The sequence below is a fragment of the Asterias amurensis genome, chromosome 11 (assembly GCF_032118995.1).
Source record: "Asterias amurensis chromosome 11, ASM3211899v1".
Classification (NCBI taxonomy): Eukaryota; Metazoa; Echinodermata; class Asteroidea; order Forcipulatida; family Asteriidae; genus Asterias; species Asterias amurensis.
The window spans coordinates 9,326,728-9,348,190 of NC_092658.1; the positions used below are offsets into that span (position 1 = coordinate 9,326,728).

The 21,463-nt window shown below is 38.2% G+C and overlaps 2 protein-coding genes across 3 annotated transcripts in view; both read right to left on the reverse strand.

The window, feature by feature from the left end:
* The window catches only part of LOC139944231 (sodium/calcium exchanger 3-like), a 40,471-nt gene extending 26,797 nt beyond the window's left edge, over positions 1–13,674 (reverse strand). Inside the window, exons 1-2 of one of the 2 annotated variants that reach the window (XM_071941204.1) lie at positions 13,441–13,674; positions 1,073–1,814 (exon numbers count right to left, since the gene is read on the reverse strand). In XM_071941204.1, the coding sequence (XP_071797305.1) occupies positions 1,073–1,739 (667 nt within the window). In that variant the 5' untranslated portion in view covers positions 1,740–1,814; positions 13,441–13,674. Of the gene's footprint in view, positions 1–1,072; positions 1,815–9,385; positions 9,538–13,440 lie in introns of those variants that run through there. The other variant, XM_071941205.1, reaches the window with a different exon arrangement.
* Positions 13,675–14,573: 899 nt separating this feature from the next.
* LOC139944001 (NHP2-like protein 1) lies at positions 14,574–21,441 on the reverse strand. The gene is made up of 4 exons (XM_071940929.1): positions 21,319–21,441; positions 17,248–17,371; positions 16,480–16,617; positions 14,574–15,631 (listed from the first exon to the last, which is right to left on the reverse strand). Exons 1-4 carry the CDS (start codon positions 21,319–21,321, stop codon positions 15,507–15,509), a joined length of 390 nt encoding a protein of 129 aa, XP_071797030.1. The 5' UTR covers positions 21,322–21,441; the 3' UTR covers positions 14,574–15,506.
* Positions 21,442–21,463: the final 22 nt, after the last annotated feature.

A 21,463-nucleotide genomic window follows, 5' to 3' on the forward strand; every position in this document is an offset into this window, starting at 1 on the left:
GTGCCAGCAAAACAAAAGCACAGGGCACCAAGGCAATATTGCTGTGGGTTAGCTATTGTATGGGTTAATTTGAGGCCTGAACTCATGGTACAGAAGTAGCTTTGGACTGGTGTACACAACACATTTAAAAGAATATTTATCTTAAATTAAATAATTTAGGTCCTTTTTTGAAATGTAAACAGTTACAATAATAGTTGAAAATAATTGCCTGTACTAATAATAAGACATGCAATTTTTTAATTTTTTTTATATACACCGTCTTCATTGTTTTTACTAAAATAAAACAAAAAATAATAAAATTACAGGGTTGGAATAAATCTATCTTTAACAAAAAACAGTCAAAGCAATGTAACTTTCATAAAGCTGGTACTGTACAGTATGACTCCACATCGAGTTGCCAATGAAACCTCCGAAAGAGCATAACAAAAAAGCATTGCTAAATTAAACCACTAACAGACTTTGAATGAAATTAATTCCAAGGGCTTCCCCCTTTCAAGGAGCAGTTTCATTATTATTCAAAGCAGAAAATGCTTTTCTGACCCGATTTAAATAAGGCCGTCTTTGTGGTACGGGTGCATCCCCAAGGGAGTTTTTCTTTGAGTAAATTGAGCCTCGAGTTTGGAGTCGGGACTCCAAGAGTCCCTTGTAGAAGACGGCTTCCTTCATATACTCTGGTGAGATACACAAGTGAGAAGACTGGTCTTTGAGAATAACAAATAGTGTCCAATGTCAAGGGCAAGGCCATTTTTTATTTTGCAAAGGGCACTTCCATTGGAAAATCTTAAAGTCAATGGGAAATGTTTGAAGGGCACTATTCAGGTAAACAGGGGCAATGTAGGCCATTGCCTCCAGGGCCTAATTCCAGGCCTGACATGTAGGATGAACTTTCAGTTTTTCCACTGGTGCCCTGTTTTTGCAAAATAAGAAATGGCCTTGCATTGTCCTCTCAAAGATGAAATCCCAGACCTGGATTTTAAGTATACCTAAAAACATTTCAAATTGAAACATGTATTGTGCAGAAGATTTTAAGAGGAACACACACACAAAACAACAAAGTTTTAAAGATACTCACACACTCCAAGCTCCATATCTTTTTCATGTCTCTTAATGCCGCAGAAATCCCTGTCGAACATGTAGGCGACAATGACCAGGATGGGAAAGCAGATGAAGCTAACCACTGCCTCCCACACCTCAATGACATTGGGCGAGATAATCTGCAGTACCAGAAACAACCAGATATACGCAAACAGGGAGAAGAGGGTGGTGGTAGCGAACACCTTAATACGATGAATCCCTCGCGATTCATCTTTCGGTATACAGGCGACGCATATGGCCGTGATGACCAGAAGATTGAACGCTGCCGACCCAACAATGGTGCTGGGACCGAGGTCGCCGGCGTAGAAACCATTCCCGAAAATCTCAATAATCGAGAGGAGGATCTCAGGCGCGCTAGACCCAAGTGCCATGAGAGTAAGATTAGCGACGGTGTCGTTCCAGATCCGGATCTCCACTTCCTCGACACCACCGGGGAAGTCCGGATTGGCTATCTTCAGTTTTTGAGTCCTACTCGTGATGACTTCAATGGCGACCATGAAGACATCAGCGATAATTGCGATGGCAAAGAAACTCCAGAGTAGACCAAGGAGGTAGATGAACACTCGGAATTCATAGCTCCAGCCTGATTCATCCGTCAGCGGAAGAATCAGACCCTCACATACAAGGTTAGTTGAGTTCTCCATTCTTACCGATGACTTGAGTTTCACACAACTTTGAAATCAGTCTCCAGCATGAATCTTCACTGAGTCAACGAAGTTCTGCAAACAAAAGAAAAAAGCAAACAATTGATATTAATTTCAAAACAGCCTCTTCCACCGGGCTACATGTTTGTAGCTCAGTGGTCTAGTGGTAAGACATCTGCTCTAGCAATAGACTGTGCAAGTCTCGCGCGCACCGGAGCGAGAAAACACGACAACTGAAGAACTTTATTTTTTTGTGAATCACATCTTTGCTTTAATTTATTCTTAATGCCGAATCTGAACAACAAAAATACCCATTAGAGCTTGTTTAAATAAGTTTTAGCTTTTTAAACAAATACACAATTATCAGTTAAAGTCTATGTATGGACACAAGTAAAACTCTGGGACAAGGATGTTTGTTTGATTTTAAATGATTTGAAACCCCTTTTGTAAATCTACGCCCGAATGTGAAACTACTAAAAGCTGGTTTATACGCGGACGCACGATAGTCGCAAGGGCGTTAGATAAACGCGTGACGCATTTTAAAGAGGAAGCCGACGCCCAAGCAACCAATGAAAAGGCTTTCCACCCCGCGCGGCCAAAACAAGCGTCTGCGTAAGTTTCTTGATCGGAGATGGGCACAAATTCTTAATTTTTTACAACTAACCTGACCTGAGGTCAAGTTTAAATATCGGTTTTTCTTCGTTATAATGTTGACTTTATTTTTACTTTTATATATGTTGTTAATTAGTATTACATTTTTAACAACATATGTCATTTTTATGGTCATAAACTACACTAGACTAAAGTAATGGACGAAACAAAATCTCCCAAACGTAAAACTCCATAAGGTTGGGACCACAATGGTCCCGGAAGTTCAAATCTGCGCGAGACTTGCACAGTCTATAGAATCTGCTCTAGCAATACAAAGGTTCGAACCACACCCAAGTGATTTGACCGAGGTGTTTTCACAGAAATCAGTAAAGTGAGTATACAGTGCAGATCGACCATCAGCTCCCGTGTATCACTATCAGCCCGGTATGATACCTTGTGCACACTCACAGTGGAGACTTTTTTACAAAGTTGGTATGCCTGGACCAGTGCTATCAGGGATGAACGCTTTTATCCAGCACTTTTGCATAGCAAAATATTTCAACTGAAAAGATTTTGTGCGCGCTAAATGGTGATATTGAGTGGCAAATGATGACTTGAAAATGACAAATTTATAACAACAATTTGTGTACTAAGTAATGTACACATATTGATTACGTGACCAGAACAGTATTTGTATTAGCGGCATGCAAAAACAAAAAAACAACTCAACCTAAACAATGGCCTTGATTTAGCGCCACAAAGAATAACTCTTTTCAATGGCCATGGATGGGTATTAATTGGCAACTGCCGTTAACTACACATATGTACATACCAACTTCGACACAACAAATTCCAATGTAAATAACACAAATATTAGAATGCACTTTTTTCCAGCAACTAGACACAATAGTGGATTTCGGAATTGAAATAATCAATCATTTTTTTTACACTGTTGGCAGTTCGGTCAATAATACAATGCGGTGCAACTTCAAGAGCAAAAGCATAAACCGGAAAGCAAAATATGGCATAGTATTGATTCTTAATTGCTTGTGTTATAATGTATAGACCCAACTGTGGTATTCACTGTTGTGTTTAGCCCACAGGGATGAATTACACAATATTATGTAGACTCAGCTTCAAGCCCCACTGAATTTCAATTGTACATCATTAATGCCGAAAATTCTTTGATATGAATTGTACAATTATAACTGTAAACATGTCCAACCAACAAGCACGTATGTGAAGATTTATCCAGAGAATTTTCGCACTGTGATTGCATGTGTAGCCACAAATGCTTTCTGAGCCTACCCTTACAATTTTGTGTAGACTATCTTTTCCAATGAACACAATCAACAAAAAATAGTTTTTCTACCCCTTTTGTTTCCTTAATGGTCCCTCATATTTGTTTATCGTGAGCTTCATCTGACTGCACTCTGCTACTAACTGTACATCACTCCTTTTCCACTTGAATTCTTTCAATGTGGATACTGTAGCAGGGGGCCCTTGCTTTTAATTTTAGCATGGTTGTGAAATTTTGCTAATTGTACTTCGTGTGAAAGGACAACAATGATTAGACAGTCCAAATCATGCTGAAAACAAATAATAGGCAATCGATGTTTATCACATTTGTAGCAAGGGACATTAATTTGTCTTCGTGTGAAAAGGGCTTGTTGTTGTCATTTACATTGTAGCCTTTAGAAAGACTAAGCCGAGGACATCAGGCAAAATACAGAGTTGCCAAGTCCAGAGGCCAGCTATGCGTAAGATTTTTCAGAACTGGTGAAATAACTGAACTACGCGTCACGTATCGCAAATCTTTGCAGGGGAGAATGACTTGTATCCTTGCAATCTTAAGAATTCATCAATATGTTTTTAAAAGGTTCTTTGCCTTCTTTCCAAGCATCTTGATAAATAATCTCTAAGGGCATGAAAAAGTCATCAGTTGGGCCCCAAGGACTCCTGACACAAGCTAGATGAGAGAAGCTTTTTATCATTTGCTTGCACCCCTTTAAACCAAACAATATTAAACAATTGACTGCTAAGCAGAAATGAGCAGGATGCCAGTCATAAAATGTAGATGTGATATGGTAGTTTGGCTGGTAGCCTTTTTCAGGTAAGCACAATTTTGTTGTGCTTAGATACTTTTAGTGCTTTAAAAAACAGCTCTATGAAATTGAGCCCTTGAGACAACCCTTGCAGTTTTGAGTCAGTTTTGTTTTCATGGTTCTTGGAAGTGATAATAGCTTGGCTAATTACTGTATATTCTAAATAAATATTTAAAACTACATGCAGACAGCCAAAGGGTACTTTGCTGCTATATGTAGCTTACAGCAAAAAACTTTGACCGTGTGCACGCAAAAGGTAGCTCACTTCGCTGCTAACTTCACAAGTTAGTTGTGAACATTTCCGCTGCTAAATTTGATACTTTGACCACAGGTAAGGAATTTAATTTGTGTTTTCCTCGTGTGATCGTGAATGCAACATAGCTAGCTGTAAACACGAATTCAGCTCGATATTTTGACAAGGTATCTGCATTAATAGGGTAGAAATACTGCCACGCTGAGCGCTACACTTTAAAAAGCAAAATTCCATACTGCACATTAATATTGTGAAATTTAAAATGGGAGGAATGTGAAACACTATCTGCTTTGGGAGTCATTATCATTCCACTTCATGGCAGGTGACCAGCAAGTGTTTCCCATAATGTTTTATCTTGGGGCTTTTCACCAATCCTAAAATTACAAACCAAGCTATTAGGAAGAATTCACAGCAGCATTGATGTTGGGAAATTTCAGACATTACTGCTTCAAATTTGAATGTCATGCTCTGAAGACATACACTTATATGCTCTGAAGACATACACTTATAGAGAACATTGTAAACTGAAACTATTTGAAAGAGGCCTACAGATGTATAATTTAGATTATCTTTCCTGAATTGTTAGAAACTTCAAAAGCAGGTGAGCTCAATGTTCAGCAGGATACAAACAAAAACGCTTAAAAGTAAACACCAAGCTGCTGTTTGTTACACATAAATGTGTAAAATTTTAGATTTTTTTACCACATATTTCCGCCCAGCTTTAAATTTAGGCAACCGATACTTCAATGATTATAGTTCAGTTGCACGTATGCTGTCCACCACGCCAAATAAATTTATACATAGCATGCACGGAGAGGTAAAACACTTTTATAACTGTAATGCTTGGGGTTGTGAAGAGTTGGCACAACCAGCCAAGGTACTTCTTGAAGGCACTAGAGGCAATTGCCTCCATGCCATTGGTCTTTATCTGATAAAGTGCTACTTGAAATGTTCCAGTAAAAATTGTACTGTCCCTCATACATGTTTCTTTTACTAAGCAAAATAAAAATGCCACGCCCCAAAACAAAGGCTTGGTGGGTGCATTTAGCCCAGTAAGAGTAGTCTGGCTGCTAGAGGTACAGTGTGTGCACCTGTTTGTGCTCTGGGGTAGTTAAATTGGGCACTTTGTTGTGTATGCTCTACTTCCCTTTAGCCCACACAAAATACTTTTACAAATATACATGACACCCAAATCGTTCATCGATCATAAGATTTAAGTTAAAAGCACACAGGCAACTGATGATTAAAGAGTTGTGCACCAAGCGTTCAACCATGCCATGGTCAAGCCTAATAGTCCAACCATAAAGAAAGTGGTCCAACCGTAGCAGTCGGCCCTGTTGCCAGTGTATTTTGGTTTTTAAACTAATTCATGCAGAACTGTCTTTGCAAGAAACTGCACTTGTAATCACGCCTAAATGTATAGAAACTAACAATGCACTAAAAGAAAAATGTGTGGGCTTGAGATTGTGCCTCAGTGAGTGATACATTGTACACTTACCCCGCAGAAATTGGATTGCATTGCTGGACTGTACTTCATTGTTGTACATGTTTTTAGCAAGGCAGCTTTTTTTCTTTAAAAAGGCAACCACTATTAATAGGGAAACTTCAATTTCTATTGAAACCATTTCGAAGGGAACCAAAACAGTCTACACCAAGACAATGACCAGCTGGGCGTGGGGAGGTTTCCCACTATTGCCTTAATAAACAGATTTTCATAATCAGGCCTGCAACTCAAATAATTTTATGTAGGGCAATTATGTATTTTTACTTTTGATTCATACACACAATATGAAGGGTATATGTTAAGGGATTTGAGGCATGGCATGGTGAGGTTTCAATATTTGGTTTGCAGAAACACCGTGTGTACATTAAATCTGCTTGCCAGGTAGATTCTGTTCTTTAGAGAACTATCTTTCTTTATATATACTACCGCAGAGTAGATTTTCAGAATTCGGGAGACTTCTCAGCTCTGAAAAGAACTGTCCTGCTTTTGAAAAAAAACGATATGCACAGAGCTTGGACTTCCATGTAAGTCAATCGTCAGGTGCTGCACTTAGGGATTTTGACTACAATTGTATTATCATCATTTAGGTTTTGTAAGTATGCAGGGATACATTACACTTGAACTTGATATGAGGAAGTGTGTAAGCCAACACTCCGGGACCTTGATAAATTGGGTGCCATTCCCTGAATTAATAATAACTTGGCTTCCTGTGTCTACAACGTTTTTTTCAAATTCAGTGTCTGTTTTATTTGCCAAGTTGTATATTCACAGTTTTTAATCAGGTTCGTTTCAATTTTTTTTGTTGGCTCAGCAGTTTCTTGCATTGCCTTTCACCTTCACCTCTGTAAAAGTTGGTTCGTATCCCACCTCAGACCAGAGCCTTGATTGTGGATTGGGTTTTGATTCTGGACTTGTATATAACAAACTGTTGGTCAAGTAAAACATTTTGAGCCTACACAAGCCCTGCAGTAATGTGGTTTACCCCCAAATCTGAGCCCTGAAAAACCATCGAGTACACAGGTTGGAAGTGTGACACAACTACATGTACACTGTCTGTAAGCCACACCCACTTAAAACAAACTGGCTCCTTCCTCCACTGATCACCAGAGACTCATACTAAGCTACTTTTTCTTGGATGATTTAAATGCAAGAAAAGTTTGATAGTCAGACCTGGCTTCTACTTAAAAGTCTAACTTGTCACAGAAGTCAAGGCAACTTTTGCAGGCAACTCGGAGGCAACTACCGCATTGCATTTTATACTACAACTTTACAAGACCTCTTTGGTAGTGATGATTGATCTTTTGGAAAATGTATTTATAAATACAATCCCCAAGAAAAATATGTGAAAATTCAAATGTGAATGCCTTTTTTTCTTGGAGATTGCCTGGAACTGCTTGCCTGAAAAATGCCCTGTGTGACATTGTCCTAAGGTCTTCTCATAAGTGTTTCATAAGACATGCTTTTGAACGTTGACATTTCTGATTTAAAAAAAGAATTACACACATAAATGGCATCATAATAATGTTATGTGCCACTTTTGGAGCATGCAATAGCGAACATTTTTTATACATTTATTGTAATATGCATGCATACGTGTGACCATGAAGGATGTATTTTTCTTCCTCCATGTGTGGCTCAATGACTGCACAGACAGGATAGTTCTTAGAATATTTTTAACAAGACATAAATAATTAAAACACACACGTTTTAAACAAAAATGCTTTGAAGCAGGTTGCACTACATGTATATTAGGCATATAAAAGCTTTTAAAATAAATTGAGAAACCAACAAGTGAAAAGTAGCATCAAATAAAACAGGATAATTGCACACTAAAAGTTTTAAATTCTTTATTTTTTTAAAAATAAATTTATGAAATTTATTGTAATCAGATAATTTTGACTAACAAACAAACAATGTACCGGTATGTATTCTGTACAACTTGGGAACGATTGCTGATTTGGGTCGATAGCCCATCAATAGTAAGCTTAAAATCAATAGATAGCCTTAAGCTTGGGCGATACCACAATATTATCGAATATCGTGATATTAATTTGGAAACGATTTCCATATCGGATCGAATTGGTTTTAATCGAAATATCGATATTTATTATATCGCGATATATCGCGATATATCGCGATATCAATCAAGTATCGCAATATCGCGATGTATTTCCTAGCTGAGACATCTTGCACCCCATAGGTTTGGAGTAAAACCAGAATAATAGGTCATTAGAACACCTCTCTTATGCTATGACTGTCTCTTCTACAACTTTCACTGGGAGTTTGAAGACTGATGATGTCAAATTTAAATAATCGCGATTATAGCGCATATCGCGATATATTGTCGGCGATATATCGTGAATAAAATAAATCGATATCGCCCAAGCTTAGATAGCCTTCACATTGAACTGGCCATCCGGCCTTGTGATGTTAGGCAATCCCTCATAGACAATGTCCTATACTCTTGTACCTCTATGGTCTTTTAGATATACCTCTAGATGTAGAATTGTGCAATCCATAAATTGAAATGATCTGCATCATAAGCTCAGCTAATGATCAGTCAGTGTGGCGACAGGCAATGATTCACTATTAATTGATTATCTCAATGCATTGATGCTGCATACAAGGCTGTATCTAGATCTATTGTACATGTAATAATTGTGTCAAATATTTGGTTTATCATTAAAATAAAATCTTGTTGGAAGTCCTTGTATAACATGGGCTTGAAATACCCATTGAACCAATGGCAAGAGTTTTTTTCCAAGCTAACAGAATTTTCTAGGAAGGTTTACTAGTTATGTGTTCTTAGATTTTTCAAAGTCACCAGCCCAATAAAAAAAAATATTCTTGTAAAAATACTTTTGGCCCAGTGAAAATGCTGAGGTATAAGACTATCATTTTTAAGGATTTAAAAATAAAACAGTGAATAATTTTCCCAAAAGCACAGTTTTCACAATGCAATGTCCATGCAAGTTAAAGCATCAGTTACAACCACCATGCTAATTATTCACAAAGAAATTAGGCAGTGATACATGTGATGAAGTGTTTATAATAAACATGTGGTGTGCACCACACATACCTTTATCTAAAGATAAACAAATCCCTAAATGAAAACATGAAATATTAAAACACACACTGTGTCCATGGTATCAAATAAACCACAGACAAGTATAAAGATTTATATAGCACTTACAAACAAATGGCGACTTGATCCAAATGAGGTTCCACAGAAAATTTTTTAAAATTCATCAAATTTTCTGCCTTACATCTTCACACACAGATGCTCCCAGTTTCACTGCTGCCGCACACACCCCTCCCAACCATACATAACACCAGAGCTGCAATGCTTAGACTGAGCATGTATCAATCCCATGAACACAACTGCCTACGCGAGGTGTGATGCCTACACAGGATGCACAAAATAGGTTACAGAGCAGGTCAGGGCTAGAGAATCCCACACACACATGATGCGCGCGATACACACGCTGCATTCATAACACACCCACTCAATCCTTATTGGGAAGTAGCTGCAGGCTTTGTGCTGATTGTAAGCTACGCCCTTGTGTGTAAAGTGATTACTGGGCCTTCTCTATTACTGCCCCTGTGTACTGAACATTAAAAGCAAATGTACTGATACAAGGATTCAAAACCACATTAAAAGCTTTAGGGCCTACATGTGTAATTGTTGTTTTAGTTTATCACAGTTTGTGCTGACCATAATATCGGTTTTCAAAAGACAACTCGTTAGCATCGAAAAAGGACCTACCGGTACTTCTCTCTGAAGTTCTTTTGTTAAAAGGAACCCTGGAGCATGGAGGAATGCCTGAAGTGAGGGCCCTGGGCCCAATCTGCTTTTAAGCAAAAACAGTTGCTAAGCCTAACAAACTAGTTTACTAGAATTTAGGCTACAAGCCAAACAACCACATGTGGTATCCTGCTCATTTGTGCTTTATAGCAGAAAACTATTTTAAAGCAATATTTGCTGCTTTTAACACTGCTCATGGGACCTGTTTGGTTGCAATGCCCCTGTGGTTTACTGGCAGCACTACAGTACACCCATAGAGAAACTGACAATGTTTTTTCATAAGATGAGAGGGTTTAATCTTGCATTTTTCACAAATATTTTTATCCAAATGTGTTGCTCAAATATCCAGGTGTTGCCTGGGTTTATGTTTGAAAGGTTGTTTACTTAATTTGGTTTTGAATACCATTGAATGGCATACAGTTTCTTTACACAAAGTGCTGCGGTTTTGACCTGCCCCTTTCTATACCATGCAAATCACTGACCCTTGTTGATTGACATTGACACGCATGTAGGACAATATAGCATGGTCTAGCTTAGGATGTGATCTGACCAGTGTGTACAATATTAATGGGACTATTCAAAAAAGTGTCAGCATCTGCTGACAGGGCTGCAAATGAAAACACATCAATACTTTTTGGGAAGATTACTCAACATAATGTATGATAATCAATTATGCTAATTGTTCACAAAGGTAAGGAGAAAACGCCTTGGTGCTACATAGGGCCCTTTCAATAGTACAATGGCCTGAATGCTTAGAAAGTAACATACTAAAGCATTCAATAACATTTCACTGTGAAATTTTTACTTTATCAGTGAGCATTTGGATTGACACAATATTCGTTCGTTTTTGTTATAGCCATTGTTGTACAGGAAAAACAGACCTATCCTATATCCCGTCCATGCATATTTCCTAGCAAATTTTTATACATTTTTACCACTCAGACCGCAGGCTTTCTGAACCAAATCATCTCTGTGTGACAACAAGCTGTACAACAATGTAGACAACAATGTAGACAACAATGTAGATCAATGTCAACAAGGAATGTGGACTCAACAGAATTCAATGGTTGTTAAAATGCACGCCATTGCTTTTTAATAAAGGTTCAAATATTTCCCGATATTCTATGGAAGTGAAAAGTTTGTTTATGAAGTGAGGGTATAGAAGTCATTCAGTCAAGCTTCACAAGCACTACAGGTTTTTGACACGCTAATCATACAATAACTCTGAAAAGATTATTTCTTTATTGTCATATAAAGGCAAAACGTGGGCCCCAGTAGATGTTAATATTTTGTTGTATTGGAAGCATTTACAATCAATGCGAGTGCAACAAAGATTTAGGGTTGGAATTTCATCTTTTAAAGAGCAACTGATCATTTAAATTTTGCAAAAGAGCACTTCCATTGGAAAATTAAAGTCTATAGGGGACAGTTGAAGGGACACCACATTGAGGGCAATGCCCAATACCAGGGCAACAGCGGTCAATGGCCTCTGTGAAATATTAGGCCAGCAAACCTTTTATAACTGCATGCATGTGTAGCAGCTTGCACCAGCACTGCTTATACTCGTACCACAAGCAGAAAGAGAGTCAGTCACAGACTAACTGGCAGTACAGTATAATGGAGTACCATGCTATTTGCTTTAGTCCTGGATCCAATTTAGTAGGCCTATTCACCATGTTTTGTGGTCCTTTTACACATATGGAGTGTCAACTGTTTTTCAGTTCATGCAGTCAGTGTTTACATTTCTTCATTTTTAAATATTTTGTATAAAATAAACAAAAGAGGTCAGTGGAATTTCGTTTCAAGGCAGGCTTGATGGTTGCTATGCAATTATTTTTCACTTAAGGGTCATGTCACCGGGGGCAGTCTCCAATGAGAAAAATAATTTGCATTTAACAGTGAGTTCATTTCAATATTTTTCCTGGGGAAAGTGAATTGTTCTGCTAGAAGGACACATATCCCCTTAGTAGGTTGGATCCCCAAATTGTGTGTAACTTCTATCCGAAGGCTTGTTATAAAAATGTTACGCATCCTGTGATATTATTACACAATAAATGCATTTTAAAGTCAACAAATTAGAATCTTGGGAATCAATTTTTATTAGGGGTCAATTTGTGAATGCTGTCACCTCGCTGTCACCAGATGTGGATCTGGATTTGACGCTTCAATGAAAATACCAAGACAATTTTCCACAGTCGATATTTATTGAAACATACTTGATAGTTTTGATTATCAGCATGATGCTGATAAAACACAATATATTCTAGGACACTACCTTTAATTAAATTAAATGCACTCCTTTTCTTAAAAGAATCTTTTCTTCCACTACCTATCTAAAAGTGAGACCTCCTACACATAAAGATGACCAGCCTAGCACTACTTTTGTGGTCAAGCTGAATCCTTGGTGAGCAATAGTCTGTGTAATTGCGATGATCGCAGTCTTTTAAACCCTCCATCTTCCGGTCTCAGAGTGGATGGTGATGCCTAACAATACCAGTGAGTAGGTGACCAGCAACAGTAAAATTCCTGCAAATTTATTTACCTGTCGTTTCACTAGTCCATATACATAGAAAAAGTAAGTAGGCTAGCAAGGGTCGAAATTGCCACTAGCCCGCTAGCCCGGGACTACCAGATTTACAGCCGGGCTACTAATTTTTCCAGTTTTATAGCCCGACGGGCTAGTGGAAAAATAATGCAAAAATCATCATCACAAACAATAAAGAACTATGTTATTGGTGTATTGTAAAGTTTGAGTCGTGACGCGAGACATATAATGTGTCTTTCGGGCTACCAAAATCTAATCAGGGCTACTAAAAATTATTGGTCACTAGCCCTGCTGACTACCATGGAAATACACTTAATTTCGACCCCTGGCTAGCCTAGGGCTCCTAGGCCCTGCCTAGGATCGAAAAATGTCAAGCCATAAACAAATAAACAAATGTCATTTTGGGTTATTCCAGTTTGCATTATTAAATTTTAAGGATGCAAACCGGGTTAACCAAAATGGGACTGTAGTCGTGATGAGAGCAGTAGTCACCCAGGGCCAGCAGTCTCGCAAGAATATCGCAGGAATTGCGGAGAGATTGGTTAACTTTCCGTATGGCGCCACCATTTTTTAACTCGTTTTTACAAAAAGGGACATCTCAATTGAGGTAAATTAGATACTATATTATTTCATATCGAGTGAAAAAGTTGTGGCGCCATACGGAAACTTTTCCAATATTTATTATAAAATGGTAACACAAAACAATACTTCTTGTTACTTTATTTGCCTTAAAAATGTATGTAAATATATAGGTGCACTGCATGCCTATACTGACGCGATGTTATTGCATTTATGTATTGAATGTTATTGTTTTATTAAATACATTACAACAAGTACATTGTAAAAACAAAAAACAAACACTTCATTACATTACACAGAAAAGCAAATAGCAACTTACTTCGTTCCAGATGTCAAAACAATTTCGACCAAACGCATCCACAGAAGACTACAGCAGACGATGAAGAAAATGAGCAGACCGAGCAGACATTCTCATAATTCCTTCAGCCTTTTTATGGCACCAGAAACAGTAAATTCCTGCTCATTCAAACAACATTGGCCTACCTAATTATTGAAATCCTGGCCCAAAAAATTGTTGATCTTGACTCCCGAGTAGTGCAGTGTAGATGGTGAAAGCTAGCATGCAAATAATCTAGCCCGTGGTTACAATTTTCTCTACTCAGCGGGCTGTTCTATTTACTAGTGGGGGTGTTTTCCATTGGGTTCTAGCGTGGAAGAAGAAAGTTCTACCTCCATAAATAAAAATGGAATTTGAACAAAAGTTAAATCTAATACATAAAGTACACACTTTGAGTTATTATTGCATCGTTAAGATTATTACATAATTAATCTTATTAAAGTTGCTCTTGAAATAACAGGCAGAAAAATGTAACACCCCCACTGGAATGAGATTGACATTCATATTTCAACAGGTGGCGCTTTTGTGTGACTGTTGTTGTTGGGGACGAATTATTGCAGCCGCTTGAATCGAACGCAGTGTTCTTCGGCAGTCCATCAAGCCATGGTTTGTTTAGTTGATTAGAAGAACTTCCCGTCGGCAATTTTTTTGTATGTGCATGTACACTGTCACGGTCGTACTTTTCAGTGGTATTTGTTTTCTCTAAATCGATTAAAAAAGGGAATCCTCTAAAAAAACAGGATCTCTTTTTCTTTTTTTAGGATGGCAATTTTAAAAGCGGACATTAACAACACGCTGGCAACAGTCAATCTCTCTCGTATTTGACAAACATTGGTTCAACATGATTATGAATTGCGCAAATCAAGAAATTGTGAGTCAGTAACTAGACATTTAGTCATTGTAAAATATAGCTTGGTGGGATTCAAACCCACAACCTCGTGATTGCAAGTAGTGCAGTCTAACCACTTGTCTTCATACTGTTGATCTGTTTTACTCAAGTCATGTCAGAAACAATTCATAGGGATGATTAATCTATCAAATGAACACATAACTATTGAAATATAATAGAAAGTACAAGAAAACATCAAAATAAAATACCAAAATGTTGCTTGTTTTTGTTTGTTTTTATATAAAGCCTGTTTTATTAACACTTTAAAATTGATACATCCAGGTTTGGGGGATTTTTTTTTTTTACAAAGTACAACTCATGATTTTTAAGCTGGAGTACCAAAATAACATTATAATAGATCCACTTATTATAACAGGCACAATAAAACCTAAAAATAAAATAATATTTAAAAAGAACCTTGTGGATATTGTTTCCTATTCCTTCCAACTTAAATGTCATGGTAACTGAGCCCAAACATTGAAGTGGCCCAATTTCATAGCGCAGCTTCATCAGAAAATGGTGCTTACAGCGAAAAATGAGCTGGATACCAGTCACAAATTGTACATGTGATATGGCAGTTTGACTCACAACCATTTTCTGGTCAGCACAATTTCGCCGTGCTAAGCAGCTCTATGAAATTCGGCGAAGGTGCGTGCACAAAGCCATTTGCAGTGTGCTAGAGGAGGCCCTTTGGTATCACAACTCCCTCTCGCGAATAAGAAACACCCGTTTGTAAAATTGTAAAGTAAATTATAACTGGTCTTCTTTCGTTGTGCTCCTAACATAAAACACTTAAAATTACAGATAAAGTTCATGATATAAAAAAACTATCAAACTTTTCAATCGCACCCTTTCACTTATAACCTTACGGTGCGGTCATACTTTGGTAATGACTTTGAAAAGCATGTGTGCAATATCTTTTCGAATGCCATCTTGATTATATATTTTGTCTGAAATGCTGCCCCCAAATGATTAGAAATTAATAAAAAGTATTGGCTGCCACTCAAGACCACATGAAGCCAGGGCAAGGCTGGTTTGGTTGTGTGGTGATGAAACTAAAAGAAACCAGATGGATCCGAGAAGGTTGTTTGGTTGTCAGCTAGAGTCGATACTAAAGAAGACACTCGCTGTGTTCATGGCGAGGAGCATCCTAATTGTTTTACAGCAACAATCTTTCAATGTTCTTTCGGATTGACTCGATCTGGGAGTTCAACTGCGAGCCCTCGTTTGTTGTTACCGAACAGGAGATAACCGGTCGTGAAACTCCACAGGCACGGCCAAGAGCTGAAAATAATAAATAAATGTAGCAAAATTAGAAGACAGTACAGCAAATTTATTTTCTGTCATCTACTTTTTGTAATGCAAAAAAAAAGTTAATGGTCTGACGTTTTGTTTCAGATGTCAGGACATTAACTATTTTTTGCATTTATACCCTCAGTCCTCTTGGCTGGTAAGTTGTTTGCAGCAGCTAAATCTATTTTCTATTTTCTTAAATGAACCCACAAACTGAACAACCTTGTGTCATGGCTAACACATGTGCCTCTTCTATCACTGCACCAGAGAAAACAAATCTTACTGAGAAGATCAAACAATCTACCTCAGTGGTCTTTGCCTGCGGGTTCAAACTGCGGCAACCCTAAGCTGCGTAGCATAGGCAATGTGGCAAAGTGGAGAGGTAGAAGTGTGAAAAAGCTGAGCAAAGTGGCGACTGATAGAGAATAAGTGATGGCTAGGACTACAGGAATCCCCACCCCTACAATTAAAGGAACACGTTGCCTTGGATCGGGCGTGTTGGTCTTTGAAAAGCGTTTTTAATTGTTTGCTATAAAATGCATGTGAGTAGAAAGATGTTGGAAAAGTAGAAAACAATGAGCTACACAAATATGCCTCAAAGTTGTGTGGTTTTCTTTTTACCTCGTCATTTTGAGTGATACTTGTGTGGATCATTATATTCTACTCTTAAAACATCTTTCTAACCATGCATTTCATAACAAACGGTTTCAAACGCTTATTATAGACCAACTCGTCCAATCTAAGGCAACGTGTTCCTGTAAGGATGAGGTGGCCACGGATGCAAGTATATGCCGAATTAGGACGAGTGACACAAATACACTCGCAATTATAACACTGACCTTGCTTGGATCTTACAAAGACATAAGGTACGTTCTTATCTTCACAGAGTAGTGGGAGATGAAGAAGAATCTCAAGAGGTTCTGCATCTGCAGCCATGACGATAAACTCAGCAATACCACGATTCAGTGTCTTGGTGGCTGAAGATATAGAAATTGTATTGTATGAGGGTATGAATATGATATTTTGAACGGAGGAACAGACTACCTAGTGTGGTTAGCAGAGAGCTGTTGGTGAAACAACTCATGCTCATGACTGCAAACCAGCATATGGCACTCTCTTCTCGACAATGTCAAAGACTGTACCACGCTAGATTAATTTAAATCTAAACTTAAAACCCGTCTTTTTAGTTGCAGAAGCCTATTATAGAGACTCTATAGTATTATGCACTGAACCGCTTACAGTATTATTGTTATCAGAATGTATTGATGGCTGATTCCAACTTGGAAATAAAAATTATGTGATTCAAGCACTAGAATCATCATCATGAATGTCTGTGTGTCAGTTACATTTAGTTGTAAGTTTATCCTGTGTGCCAAAATTGTGTCACAGAAATATATTTATTTGATTAAAAAGTTAGAGCAAACCATTGATACATTTACACTTTATTTTGAATGCAATCAAAACCTCTGCAATACAGAATTCATCATACTCAATTAAAAGAAAAAGTAACCTACATGTAAAAAACAAAGAAAGAGTGAGTTTGCTCTCTGCTCAAGATTTTTTGATTGTCGGGTTGGGCTGCATTTAAAAATCACCAACAAATTTACCTTCATTTGCTCCTTTTCTCAGCTGACTGTAATTGGAGGCTTGTTGCAACAGATCCAAGATTGTCTTACTCAGATTCGGGTCGGCAAGTGGGTATGCCTTGGGGTTTACATCATCGGTAGTAGCCTGAAGTATAAAACAAGCAGAATTATCATCAATTAATACCAAATTTCTTCTCTGGAAAATAATACTAAAAAATGGTGACAAGAAAAATACTTTTAATTTCATACAAACAACTTATGTTTCGTTTGTTTGCCCCTCACATGTATGAAGCCCAGACTTTGTGTAAACTGTTGCTTTCATTCACATGGACTGACTTACCTGGGCCGAATTTCATGGCTCTGGCTCTTACTGTAAGCAAAGAATCAGTGCTTACCAAAGCAGGGAATTCTATGCTAACAATCAAGCCTATTTCACAGGTTAGCATAGTTGCGATAACGTAACCCTCCTCCCGATGGCCGCAAGGCTGTATGTTTTGGTCACCAAGCGCTAAACTGCAGGTACCAGCCGAGTTGGACTAAACCTTTTTGTTAAAAGAGTGTTACAAGGCAGTGCGGCAATGCGTGTGCGCTGTCCGTTTACAATGCCCGCCGTTCACTCATATAGCGTGCACGCTCAGCCGTACTGCCTTGTAACACCCCTTTAACAGAATGGTTTAGTCCAACTCGGCTTGGCAGCAGGTACCTGCAGTTCAGCGCGTTGTGACCAAAACATAAAGCGTTGAACATATCGGGAAGTCAAAAAACAGGCGATAAAACTCAGGTCCAAATTTTCAACCGGAAAATTTGTGACTGTTTTGCTCCAGGATCTGGTAAGTTTTTGTCATTTTTCTTCAAACTCAATGGTGCTAAAAAAGGATTCATAAGACATTGTGGATCAAGTTCGTGTTCCTAAAATTTGTGCAATAATTTTTGAAAGTGGTAAAAATGGAGCAAAACTGTTGACTAGCTGTCGAAATTGTTCGTGTTGCAGTGTTCTCCACAGACTTTTTTTTTAGGAGGGCGGCATGACGTAATCAAAATGGCTTCCATTTTGATATGACTACAATTTGTTATACATTTTGCTTTGTGCGCCGCGCCAATAACCTCAAAAGGATAATTGATCGGCATGCCGCACATCAGAATTTAGAAAGCGGGTGATCGGACGGCCTTCTTCGTGTGCAAATACACAACAACCCCAAAACCCCCACATTTTGGACGTTCTTATCCCCAAATTTATGGCCCTAAATAATACTTTTTCCATCCAAACCCATTTTCATGAATTAGTGATTAGCGGTTCCGTCGTTAAGAACTTCGTTTGCAATAAAATGATCGAGATTCAACGTTCGGTAACGCACCAAGCAATTTATTTATCAATGAACTTTGCCCCACATCGCGCACGCCCTCAATGGGCAAAAGTCGACGTGTTTGAATAGGCTTTGAGGCTGTACATTTTTGTACCTACGTGCGGCACACTGTGTGGCAATTCTTTCTAAGTTTGTGAACGTGCGTATTGTGTTGGAGTCTATCAACGGCCAATCACAGCGTGCGGACTATTTATGCACTGTGCATGCAGTGGGCATTTCCATGCTCTAGCGGTGACGTCGACGGTGTGGGTGGTGTGGGTGCACTACGAACCATGTGGCCGTGTGTACATCGTGTTTTAATTAATGTTTGTTTACGATCGCATTTCTGATGCTGTAGTTTTGAAGTCAGTTTGGGCTTGTCAGGTACTCATTTGATCTTATTAAATGCAGTCTAAAAATGGTCTCTTTCAGTCTTTGTCCTTTTTGGGCAGGGCCGGCAATAATTTTAGAAGGGCAGCCTAAATTTTAGGAGGGTGGCCCACCCTCCCAATTTAACTTGTGTGGAGAACACTGGTGTTGGACCTGATTGCCGTTTGAGTTTGAGTCGTAACCCTCTGGCTTTGCTGTCAGCAGGAGGGTTACGTTATAAAATCGAAACTGTGTTGTGAAGAGCACATTAAATTAACTTGAAAATGTGCGCTGTTTTTGTGCGGTGTGTAATTTATTGAAAACTTTTGGAGCCGGCAATTGGTTGATGAACACCGTCACTCAGGATGGCTTTTGGATGGCCCATGATCATGATGTTTTAACGAGGATAACTTTTCAAATCCTGATTCCTGCCTCAACTTTTTCACTTTTTCAAGGAATGTCAATAATAACATGGTTAAGTTTAAAAAATACAAGGTAAATTTATTAGATATCATTTTATTTCACACAACGAATAAAAAAGAGGTGGCGGGATACGGAAATGTTATCAAGTTTGTACACATTACATGAATGGGTATGGAAAAACGCCACGGCCGGCCACATGCAATGCATGCTGCCACGATGTGCACTGCACGTAGGCAGTTTCAGTCAAATTTAATGCAGGTGATTTTTTCTCTGACAAGATGTAGTCTGTTAAGGTGTATTCTTAGAAGTAAAAATCAATTTAAAATTTTGAAATCGGATGTTTGGTTGCAGAGATATACCGTTTTTAATGAGCGTGGATCGTGAAAAAAACGTACCCGTGTTCAAGTTCAATTCTTATGTTTTTCTTCATATCGGCCACGGCCAAGTTTAATGCACAGCCTATGGCAATAGAGGGCGCACACTAGGCGAGCGCCCTCTATCTCTTACAAACTGTGCTTTGAGGCGCTAGTATGATTTTTTATGAACGGCAAAATGTGATATTTTGTGAATCAAACTGAGGAGCGGCATCGTGGGGAAAATTGTTAACTATAAAAATTAAATATGTGTTAAGTTTTGCAGGTGTTTGTGTGAATATTCTTTATTAATTATGTCAACAAATAGCATTATTGAATTAACCAGAATGAAATAAAATTAAAGAGTTTATGACTGGTGTTTCCTTTAATTTAAGATCAGTTGATCCTTTGATTTAAAATTGTAGCATTAACACAGTAAAACATTAGAACAATCTTTAAAAAACTTGAGGATGAAGGCATTTGTATACATCGATTATTTTTGTTATATTTACAAAGACAATTTCTAAAAACCAATGGCTATAATTATACAATCAATTTTTTTGTTCAACTTTCGTTTCAATTAGTATAGGCCTTTAAAAGTATATAACAATACTAGTTTCTTTTGACTCAAGAAGAGCAGTCTGTTATTATCAATTCAGAACGTAGAAATTATCAAAGAAACAAGATCGGGCAGCTTTCCAGCTTTCTATTATTAGAGCCCCGGCCTATCAAACTTATTGTAACACACGCCCTCTTGTGGTGGCACATCACGGAAACACGAAGATGTACGAGTACGACGTACATGTACAATCGTGCGTATTTAGGACAACTTTGCAAGAAATGGTCTAACAAAACCTTTCTGCGGGAGAAGAAAACATAATCAAATTACACCAAATTTTCACAAGTTAAACTTAAAAGTATGGGAATTAGCACTGACAAAGTCGCATTCAATTTTGATGATTGTCTCTGGAAGAAATCTTGATTCAAAAAATGGAAAACGCCGACAAAAATAGGTTTTTAAGGTAAAAGCTATGCGACTAGCTGTACGATGTGCGGAATTTTATCGGCTACACGATGATGTAATCGTTATCTCATTTTGTGTAAACATGTGCTCCCGCATCGCAAAAAACCGTCTTCGGGCTTCTTCGGCGCTTTCCGAAGATTTCCGAAATCCGTTGTCCACGGGGTTCAAAGTTGACGTCATGCACAAACGAATGGGCGCTGCACGCCAGGCCAAGCTTCTGTTTTTTGTCGTTGCTCTCTTTTTTTTACAATATCTCCGAAACTATTCATCCGATTTCGAATATTTTTAAAATGTAAGCACGGGGAGAGAATGCTCCTGCCTGCTGTCAAGTCTCATAGTTGTGAGTTGTACAAAATGTGAGTTATGATTTAATATATTTCGTTCTTTTTTTTCGGGGCTGTGTGTGTGTGTGTTTTGGTACACGTAAAATCAACTTGATGAAACTGCCTACTGCACGTTTTTCTTGGACTGATAAGGCACGCAATTTTTTATATGCGGCATGGCAAGTCAACACAAGCCCATTACCATACAAGATGGCTGTACGTTTTGTCTTGAAATGTCTAGTATTAACTACACTTACCATGTTTGTATAACAACGTCTCTAATTATTGAAATTAAAGGAAAATCTGGACCTCTCTGCGGAACGCTTCACTGAGGACGAGACACGTGCTATTTTTTACTAAAACGCAGTAACGCTATGTGAAGTCTGGTTACTGTCTTCACAT